Here is a 10,262-nt window from a genome sequence, read left to right on the forward strand (position 1 = left end):
AATAAGCCAACCCCATGTCCTGTCAAACTTTAGGACTTGCATGAAGGGAGAAGAGGTGGAGAGCCCTGCAAGCCCATTGGTCTACAGAGGGAAGGGGAAAGGGAAGAATTCTCCCAGGACTATGATACACTCTTAATTCTATGAAGCACTTTTAACTGAATTATTAGAATTATGACAAGTTCCTTGTCAGACCCCATCACCTCCCCATTCCATTTCAGATAGACATCACCTGGAAATCTGAGGGGGTCCCTGGACACAGTACCCATCCACTAAAGAGTCCTTCCTAAGCCTAAGCTGTCTCTGACCTTGTCTACCTCTCCTGGGTATTACCCAGCCCCTTAGGAAACCATGGTCCAAGGAATCAATGGAAGAACCTCTACTTCCAGTGAAAAACACCTCAGCGCCGAAAGCAAGTCTTGGTTCATGGCCAGTCAAGGAGCTGCCTTGCTTTAAATGGAGGTGGGTTTTGTTTTACATTGTTCCTTTATTGATTAGTTTACAGGAGGGAAGAGAAAGCCATTACTCTGTCCTCCGTAAGATTCTATCCCAGCGATTAGGGGTCTGGTATTGGGGGACTAGAGGGTTGGGGATTCTTGGAGAAAGGTCCAGGGAAATACTCTCCCAAACAGGGTGAAGGTGGATCTTGGATTGTCTGAGGGCCCTATCCCTTAGTGGGCAGTGTAGCTGGGAGGGCAATTTCAACCACACAAGTGTACTTTGGCACGTGGTTCCAAGTGTTCCTCCCTCCGCAACTCCTGCCACCATCCCTGGTGATTTCACTGTCCACATGAATAACCCAACCAACACCCTGTTCTCCCAGCCTATTCCTCCCTCATCTCTAGGAAATGTCTTCACTCCCCTTTAAGCACCCATTCCTTGGGCCTTACCATCACTTTCTGTCTGCTCTATCTTCTTAAATACCATCATCCTACTGTCTGACCATAGGACTAGTGCCCTAGTTCATCCTTCCAGTTCTGTCAACACCTCTTCGCAGATACCTAGAACACTGCCAGACATATAGCAGGCACTTGATTACTTGATATACTTCTTTAACATTCTGCCCTGTTCATAGGCTTCGAGTCTCCTATACTGTCTCCTAATTTCCTCATCTTCCTCCCCAAGCCTCCCTGGGTCCCACGATCCATCTCTTCCACCATTCTGTGTATCTACTGTGTCAGGCACCGTGCACACAGTAATGAAGATACAGACCCATATAGTCACTGTCTTTGATCTTATGTCCTTATTCCAGAACCAAAACCTTGAGATAAACGAACTTATCTTATTGATTCCAAGATTACTGACCACCTTGCCATGGAGGAAAGGTCTCCCAAAAATCATGGGCTCCATCCTCCAGTGGGGCCTCCCTAATGCCTGTCATCTTTCCACAGTCCCCTCTCCAAGTCCTTTCTTGACAGTCCCTTATCCCAGGCCTTACACTGTTACCTCCTCAGGGCTACATGAGTCAATCTTTAACATCTCCCTCTCTATCAGCTCCTGCCTGCTTAAACTTCTCTTTCCTTTCCCAAGAAAATCTTCACTTATTCCCTTATCTCCCTTAAGTACCTATCTCTCTCCTCCTTGTCTCATCCACATTTCTCAAAAAGAGAGCCTATACTTGATGCCCAGTCTCCTCTACCTCTGCTTTCTGCTCCAGACTTGCCCACTTCACTCCTTCAAAGTGTGTCCTCTGTGCTTACAATCCTGACTCCCCACCCCACTGCAATCCTGCCTGTACTGCTGACTACAGATGCCTGTACTGCTGACACCCAAATTATCCCAGTGAGGCATGCTAATTTTGCTCCCCTGAATCCAATAAATATAGATTGAGGCAGAAACTCTTCCAATTTTAAATGTCATACCAAAATGTGATAGCCCACCAAAAAAAAAAAAAAAGCAACAAACTCAGAAATGGCAAGTAGATTTAATGGAGAGTGTCGACTTCAATTGATTGATAGTGGCTGCCTAGAGTGCTGTGTTGAGTAGGTTTCTGAGGATGCACCCTGGCTCGAAGAGAAAGACTGCTGGGATTAGGAATATCTGAAAACACAAGTAAAATAAATTGAAAAAGTCAACTGATAACCATCAAAAGGGAAAGAATAAAATGCTAATCGTGGGGTTTTCCCATATGCTCCATACGGTCCTGCAACCTTGGCCTTCCTATAACCAGCCAGTTCCTCATCCCAACCCCATAGGCCCAAGTTGTCCAGACCCAGTCTAAGTAGATACCTGAAATCTCACTTATAGGAGAAACCACAGGCACCAGAGCTGCCACTGGTGCTGGCACCAGCTCCACCAAGGCCTGTGAAGAGCCCAAATGTGAGAGTAGCAGTTAGGCTGGCACTGGCACCAAAGCCACCACTGGCACTAGCACTGGCACTAGCACCAGAGCTAGCACCACCACTCTCTTGGGCTTTGGCTTTAGCTTCAGCTCCCGCCTGGATCCGGGCTTTGGCCCAGGGTCCAATATCAGCTTCATCCCAGTTGCAGGGCCCAGCAGCATTTTCAGAGCCAAGCCCAATGCCCATTCGAGCTCTAATCTCAGCTCTCGCCTTGGCTTCAGCTGCAGCCTCGGCAGCAGCCTTCATATCTGCTTCCATTGCCTCTCGGTACTGAGCTGCCCATTCCTTGGGATCCTTCTTTTGTACCTGAAACAGAAATAACAACCATCAGAAGGATCAGAATCTAAGAAGTGAGCACCTACTTTATGCTAGGCACCATGTTACGTGCCCTACACAATAATAGCAATATAATAAATACTACAGTAATTACGTACCTAACATTCCATCCCTGCTCTGACCCTTATTAGCTCTGTGACCTTGGACATGTTATCTAATAAATTCTGTGAGTCTGAGTTTTCTCATCTGGTATAGGGTAATGACGTTAGTTGTACAAATTAAATGATTCAGATAAATGGCACATTAACAGAGGCTTCAGAATGTTCATGTATGAGCTGCAGGCTGCTATACACACAGCCTACTTTAGCCAGTGGCACCCCATGCTCTTGATATGCCAAGCTTGGGCAGTGATCCAATTACCTTGCAGGCAAACTTGAGGACTTTCATCTTGCTGGTCTCATAGTAGGAGCGCAGGCCCCAGAAGAATTCATACTCAGGGGGATTGCTATTAGGGACTCTGGCGTAGTCCAAGTACCTTGAAAAGAGAAGTTGAAAGCCTTTATGTCTAAGACAACCACAGCCCATCCATGTATGGACTGGACATCCCCACTATATACTATAGCTTTTCTTCCAATATGGAGCCCTATCCCATTGGTCCTGCCCAGAAGCCATGTGGAGGTGCAAGATGAGATACATGTAGAGTATCTGCTCATAAGAAGGCCACAACTTCTGTGCCCTTTGTCACAATGAACCCAGATTCTTGCTGGGTGTGTTGTAAACAGAGGAGCCATTTCTTCAGGGCCCCTGCTCTGAGCACACCCCACCACTGGGTCATATCTGTAACCTGGGGAGCCCTGGGACAGTCCACCATAGAAAATGACTATAAAGAGAAGAAATAGTCCACCAAGAGTAGCGTATTTTGTGCATACTCCCAACTGTGTGTGTGTACATGTGTACACACACACACATGCAGGTGCATGCTAATGTCTCTGTGTGAGTGCACATGTGCTAAGAACCACAGACACAATGGGCCCTGGCTAGAAAGTGAAGAGGGCTCCGTGACCAAATGGGCCCCTTACCAGCCAGGGCCACAATCAGACTTCCACTCTTTGAGACCCAGGTCCCTCAACTGACAATGGGGATGGGATGGCAGCACCTATACTGGGTATACGGTAGTTATGAAAATGAAATGAGATGCACAAGTCAAGCCCCAGCATAGTACTTGGCTGCCTAAAGCTATGATTCTATGGCATTTCTTTATGGACATTAATTTCTATAAAGCCCTGGTTAGCACAGTAAAAAATAACCAAGGCACTGGGGCCAGTACCTAAATATGACTCTTCCATTTGCTACCTGTGCAACCCCTTAAGCAAATTACTTCACCTTTCTGAACCTCAGTTTACTCACATGCACAACATTGGTAATGACAATCCCTACCCTGAAGAAATTGCACTGAGGGCATAAGTGAGAGTACATTTCGGTCAGGAAATGTGTCCTCCTGCTCACTCTCACTACCTCAGAAATAAGCTACCTACCATCTGCCACACACACACATATACACATGCCTAATCACACACACACACGCACTATAGCTTAATCACTCAGCTCTGAAAACAGGCAAAACACATGGAACACACCATCACCAGACACACACTTACTTCTGCTTCACGAACTCATCAGTAATAAGCTTCTTCACATCCCCAAAAAGTGAGTGATGTATCCTGATAGCAAAAAGAAAAATCCATCAATAAGTCAATCAATCAATCAATCAATCAATCAGATATGGCACTTCCCAGAGGTATGCAGAGGCATTTTCAACATGGAAAAGAGACTGTTAGCACAAGAGGAAAACTCCACAGAAGCCCAAGAGATAGTGGGACGGGGGCAGAGAGTTTGGGAACATTTCCCCATCCACCCAGGTCAGAACCCTGGACCCTCTACTAGCACTTCCATCTATTCCACCAGACCACCAGACTGATGCAATCCTGGGACTCCTCTCTTGTCAAAGGACAACATGGACAGCAAGCACTGAAAGAGCCCAATCATACCCAGGGCGCAGCCCCAGCTTGCGCAGCACCTCCCAGATGACAGCTGCAAGGGGAGGCAAGAAGAGACAGGGACAGAAAATGAACATGTGGAATTCCAACTGTGGCCACCCATTCAGCTGCATGCCCAGCCACTCACCCTCACTGGACCGATTTCCATTCATAAAGATGATGCTAAGAAGCACCATGAGGAGACCCAGCTTTGGTGAATCCTTAGTCCTAGGAAAATAACAGGGTAGAGAGGAGGTTTATGTCCAGCAGCCATCTGCAAAAAATACACCAGTCAGTTCACTAGGCTAGCCTCTCCCAGATTCCTCAGACATGAGAGAATTCTGCCCAGTCTATGCTTCAAGCTCTACGTGACCCTGGGCAAGGCACTTAGACTCTTGAGCCTCAGTCTCCTATTCAGTAAAATGGGAAAATCCAATCCTCCCTACCTCAGTTGCTGAGAGGATGGAAGAATGCCTGAAACCTGGTACAACCCAGGCACCCAGCTAGCGTGAGTCCCACCTTTTTCTCCCAGATCCCTCTACCCCAAGAAAATTCTAGGCACAGCCCCAGTGATGTTCCTGTCCTGTGAGCATCATGATTTACCCACACCAGGAAACTTTCCTTTGAGAACCACTCTACCAAAGCCAGTAGGAAGAGACAAGCAATGACAGGTCTACTTTCCTGGGAAGCTTCTGGAAAAAACAGAAAACTGGATAGTAGGAATGCACTGCTTCAGGCTTCTACACCTTCATTCAATCATAATCAAGCACCACTACCATATGCAAGGCTCCAACTATGTGTGAACTGAAAGAGGAGCTTTTCAGGCCCTGTCTTCCTGCCTCTCTAAGGAGATGTGGGGAGAGTTGACAGGGATGGGGTAGTGCCATAGACAGAAGCAGAGCCTCCCTCCCACCCCAGCCCTTTCCCAGCTTACGTTCCCAGTATGCCTGCATCAGTGGGCTCTAAGGTGCTGAGAAGAATGTACAAGTGGTCATTCTTATCAATTTCCTTCAACTGAATCCCAAATACCTATGGATGGGGAGAACAGCTTGTGAGATCATAAATTCAGCTTCCTGGGCATCCCACAGCTCCCCGTGTACCTAGGTATGTGGGGGTGTGGGTGTGCATGTGTGTGTGTACAGGGGGAAGGGGCCAGTGAAATAATCTACATAAACGTTAAGTGATCAGCACACAGCAAACAGGTAAGAAATGTACTATTGTTATCAGCATCTTCTCTGAGATTATCGGGAATCTAGGGAGACAGAGAATGGGGAATGGAAGGAAAGAGGTGAGCATGTGAAATACATTACATGACATCTACAGCAGCAGACAGAAACCAGGACTAAGTTGGGTGGCTTGGGTCCTAGCTGTGCTTTTGCCAGACATGCTATGTGACCCTGGGCTAGTCTATACCCCTCCTTAGGCTACTATCTACCCATCCACACAGTGATGGGACTGAATTAGTGAGCAGTCCCACCCCCAGAAGACACATGTACACTTGTTTAATTCAATGCTTCCCCACTGCATCCATCCCCCACAGCTGCCACTTCACCTTCTCCAAGGAATAGCCTGCTCGTTCAATGATTTCAGGGTACACATCAGTGTATTCTTTGATGATGTCCTTCAGCATGTCTGCAAGGGGAGAATGTTGCGAGCACCTGAGCTGAAGTGAAGCCAGGTGGCCCAAAACCCAAGCTAAAGACCCTTTGACAACCCTGCTGTGGGTGGCACAAACAGTTCTGAAATAATGAATAGAGATGCTAGCACTGCCAAATTAGAACTTTGGGAGTACACAGGTAGGAGCATAAGGGCAAGGAATGTCCTCAGCACATGGGAAAGTGGGCAATGGAGAGCACAGTTTAGGGAATGGAGGGTTAGCAGGACACTACCTGAGCGTTTGATGGGAATCTTTGTCTGGTCTTTAACCAAGAGGTACTTTACCAAATCGTTTGCCTGGACAAGGGAAAAAAAGGTAGAAAGATCAAAATATGTTTGCAAAAGATTTGAGGGGAAGGCAGAAAAAGAAGGCAAGGCAGTAGATAAGGAAAAGTACAGAGAACAGGGTTCTTACCCTCCCCTGCAAAAGGGCCACATCCCGAGGTGGTGGTGTTTCAGGCTCCTGGGATGACTGGAGCTTGGCAGCTCGGCGGCGAGCCTTGCCCCTACGGGCCTTAGGTGATCTCAGGGAGAGCAAAGCTCTCCGGGCCCAAGCAGCCAACCGAGTCCTTGATGCCCTGCGGGCCCAAAAGGCTATGGGGCCCCTTGAAGCCCTGCGGGCCATTGAGGCCATTAGGGCCTTTGAAACCCTTCGGCCAGCTGTGGTTCCAGAAGCCTGACTCTGATCACTGCTGCCATCCTCTTCACCATTCAGAGGCTTCACCTGCATTAATAGAGAGAGCAAAATATTGTCAGATAAAGTAGATGTTCCTTCTCCCTCATCCTATGTTTTCCAGAAGGTTCCTCTAATCCCACCCATGTAGTAACAGCCTGACTAGATATTGGCCATGTTGAGTCTTGGGTTTGTTTTTCACAGACTTCCAGGCAGTAGTTTCATCTCTTCACCAGGCCAGAAGGAACATAAGGATGGGGCCTGAGGATTCTCCTCTCCCGATGTCCACCACTGCTCCTGCTTGTACCACCCTGGAAAAGTCATTCCACCTCTCTGGGACTCAGCTTCCTTCTCTATAAAACTGTATTATTTTCAGGATTTAATGAGATAACCCGTATGAATGTGCCTAGCTCAAGGTCTAACACATGGTAGCTACTATGTAAATACAAACTGCTTTATATTCAGATTGCAGCTATGTGTACTATCTCATTTCTCCACGAGTCTGTGAACTCTCTGCAGAGAGAAATTGTATCACATTCCTCTTATTGTCCCCCACAGCCTTGATGAGCACAGGAAACTTTCTAAATGTTTGCAAAACAAATGAACTAACTGGGAGAAGTGAAAAGGGAAGAGTGTGATTACAGAGGTCTTACCTTTCTGGCTTTCTTGGCCTTGACCTTGGGCCTAGTATCCTGATTCTCCTGAACCTGAGCAGCTGCACCCTCAGGCTTAGGTTCATCTGCCAAAGCCTGAGAGGCAGGATCCTCAGGCTCCAGGGCCTTTATATTGACCTTTGTATTAGCCACACAGCTGACCTTTTTGGTCTCAGTGGCAGGCAGTGTCACAGGCTGAGGGTCAGCACTCTGCATCTTGGTGTCAGCTGCTAGACTCTTCTTTTCAGCTGCCAGAACCTGGGTATCAGTCAGCTTAGTGTTAGGTGAGGCCTGAGTGGCAGCTGTCTCCCGAACCTCTGGAGTCTTTGAGACCTCTGTGGCCTTTGAGACCTCTGGTGCCTTTGATGTCTTCTGTGTCTCTGAGACCTCCGAGCTCTGGGTCACTGTCAATAGGCTCTGTATCTTCAAGCCACTGTCCTTCTCTGAAGCTTCAGCCTGCAAGAGGAAGCAGGAAAGCTCACAGACTTTCTCCCCACCCCCAAGTAAGCAAGTGGCTCCAAAATTCCAGGCCTCACTTCTCTGACCTATACTAACTCCTACTTGTGATGTGCTCTGCCCACCTAACCCACAAGGACTCTCTTTCCTCTGAGCAGGAAGTGATGGCACAAGAATGGCTGGCCTGCCCTCCCTCCCTCCCTCCTTCCTTCCTCCCTCCCTTCCTCCCTCTACAGAGTGGGGGGAGGGGCACCCAGACAAGAAAGTGTTGGGGGGGGGGTGGTGCCAAGGGAACTGAAGCAGCAATAGGGGTTGGAGAAGAAGCAAAGGAGAAGAAGGAAGGAGGCCTTACCTGGAAGCGGGTTGGACCCGTACCTTTCTCGCTTGTGTCAGACATGTCTCAAGTTGGCCTGGCAAGAGCTGAGCCTAAGGAGAGAAGGCTTGGGTGAAAAGGGGAGCCTCCAGAACGTCCTCCCTCTAGTTCTGCCTGGAAACGGATCCTCACTTTCTGTAGGGCCCCAATCCCAAACCCCTCCCCCACCCCCAAAGACTACGTTCTTAGATTCAGTAATCCAGAGCTTCTAGATCTCAATTCTCTGCAGCCGCACCCTCCCCTCCTCCAGGAAGATGTGCCAGCGCGGCAGCTGGGGACCCCGCCCCTTTTCCCAATACACCCCCCCACCCCCCCCCCCAGCCGCAGGCCAACAGTACGCATGCGCATTCGTTGCAGGGCCCACCTTAGCCCCACCCGCTTTCCCAGCACAAGCTCTTTCTTTGATGTCCACCGTGCACATGCGCACTCGGCATCTGCCCCTGTCTCCAAGCTGGCCCTTTACACGCCCCTTCCTAGGGATCCATAGTGCGCATGCGCAATGGGCCGGCCTCTGTCCACAACCGTTTCCAACATACGCCCTTCTTTCGGTCCGCCGTGCCACTCCGCCCCGCCCCCTCCCCAACAGGCCTCCCTCTAAAATTATCGCAGTATCTGGTGGTCCCAGCCCCTCCCCTTACTCATACCCACCCGAAGTCCACAGTACCGCCCGCCCGGTCCCACCCTTTTTCACAACACGCCCCCTCCGACCAGGGGCAAAGCACATCTTGGTTCCGCCCCTTCCTTAATACACCCCCTCCTCAAATCAGACTGAAGCCAGTGATTCCATCTTGGGCCCAGCCAAACCGGGTCCAGTCCCCTCCCTTCCCATCCGGATGGATCCGGTACGATCCGGTCCCTACAGCAGGTTTTCCCCAGATCCCAGAGGGTTGGGCTGTAGATCACAGAGCCCCTACTGGACAGCGGATCGAGAGTTGGGCCCCGCAGCTCACCTCCTTCTCCTTAAAGAAGAGTGCGTCCACTCTCCAAGGCCCTCCAAAACTCCTAGACTGCCCTCCCCGCTCTAGGCCGGAAATGGTCCCGCCCCTTTCCGCCTCCCTAGGGGGCCTCCGTCGCAGCCAGTCTGCCCTTCCCCCCTCTCTGCTCCTCATTCCTTATCACCCCCCACCCCCGTATTCCCTCAGCCTTGCTTCTTGCTCCCTATTACCCCTCACATTTCCTGTTTACCCCTCAGAATTCCCTATCCCCATTCCTTACATCCTCCTCCACGTTACCTATGCACCCCCTTCCCTAGTATTCCTTAACCCTTCTCTGCATTTCCTATTTTCTTCTCTGGATTTACACTTTCCCTCAATGTTCCCCTCCCCCTCATACTCCCAGTCAGCCACCCAACAAGTCCGGTTCCCCGTTCTTCTCCCCGACTAATCTCTGACCCATAGTCCTACCGCCTACTACTCTAAGTGGTCTTCTTTGCCTACATCCAGCTCCAGGTCATCTCTCCCTCAGCTGCAGTGGTGCAGTAAAGATTGCCCACCTGCCTGGCTATAGGTTCGAGGGGGCTGAAACTACTGGCTGCCAGGAAACCCAAAATCTCAACGCCCCTTACCTGGTCCTCGAGCAAGTCCCAAATGCGTCTGCCCTCTCTCAGTCCCTCTCAAAGTCTCAGCCTCCTGGACTAGAGCTGAAACCAGCCCAGCCCAGCCCCTTTCCGCAGCCCCCTGCCACCCCCCTCCTTCCTTGGGGGTGGGGCAATGGGGCCCAGCTCAGGGCTGTCTGACGCCAAAGCCCGTGTTTATGCCACTGTACCAGGCTCGGTCTGCAGCCCTTCCAACCAAAACCACC

The 10,262-nt window shown here is 49.8% G+C and overlaps 1 protein-coding gene and 1 non-coding gene across 10 annotated transcripts; both read right to left on the reverse strand.

The window, feature by feature from the left end:
* Window positions 1-1,902: 1,902 nt before the first annotated feature.
* MAGED2 (MAGE family member D2) lies at window positions 1,903-10,143 on the reverse strand. Of its 9 annotated transcripts, none has more exons than XM_045470661.1 (13): window positions 10,027-10,143; window positions 8,442-8,515; window positions 7,634-8,089; window positions 6,723-7,031; window positions 6,541-6,604; window positions 6,204-6,283; window positions 5,586-5,680; window positions 4,800-4,879; window positions 4,664-4,706; window positions 4,274-4,336; window positions 3,036-3,150; window positions 2,550-2,645; window positions 1,903-2,037 (listed from the first exon to the last, which is right to left on the reverse strand). In XM_045470661.1, exons 2-13 carry the CDS (start codon window positions 8,484-8,486, stop codon window positions 1,963-1,965), a joined length of 1,521 nt encoding a protein of 506 aa, XP_045326617.1. In that variant the 5' UTR covers window positions 8,487-8,515; window positions 10,027-10,143; the 3' UTR covers window positions 1,903-1,962. The 9 variants fall into 9 exon arrangements, with proteins under 9 accessions (XP_045326617.1, XP_045326610.1, XP_045326616.1 ...); XM_045470654.1 differs by having other exon boundaries at window positions 2,227-2,645; window positions 10,027-10,142; XM_045470660.1 differs by lacking the exon at window positions 10,027-10,143 and adding an exon at window positions 9,413-9,586 and having other exon boundaries at window positions 8,465-8,515.
* LOC123595559 lies at window positions 3,308-3,437 on the reverse strand. The gene has a single exon (XR_006711247.1). It is a non-coding gene; the product is annotated as a small nucleolar RNA SNORA11 (small nucleolar RNA).
* Window positions 10,144-10,262: the final 119 nt, after the last annotated feature.

This window comes from Leopardus geoffroyi, chromosome X, assembly GCF_018350155.1.
Source record: "Leopardus geoffroyi isolate Oge1 chromosome X, O.geoffroyi_Oge1_pat1.0, whole genome shotgun sequence".
NCBI classification, from domain to species: domain Eukaryota; kingdom Metazoa; phylum Chordata; class Mammalia; order Carnivora; family Felidae; genus Leopardus; species Leopardus geoffroyi.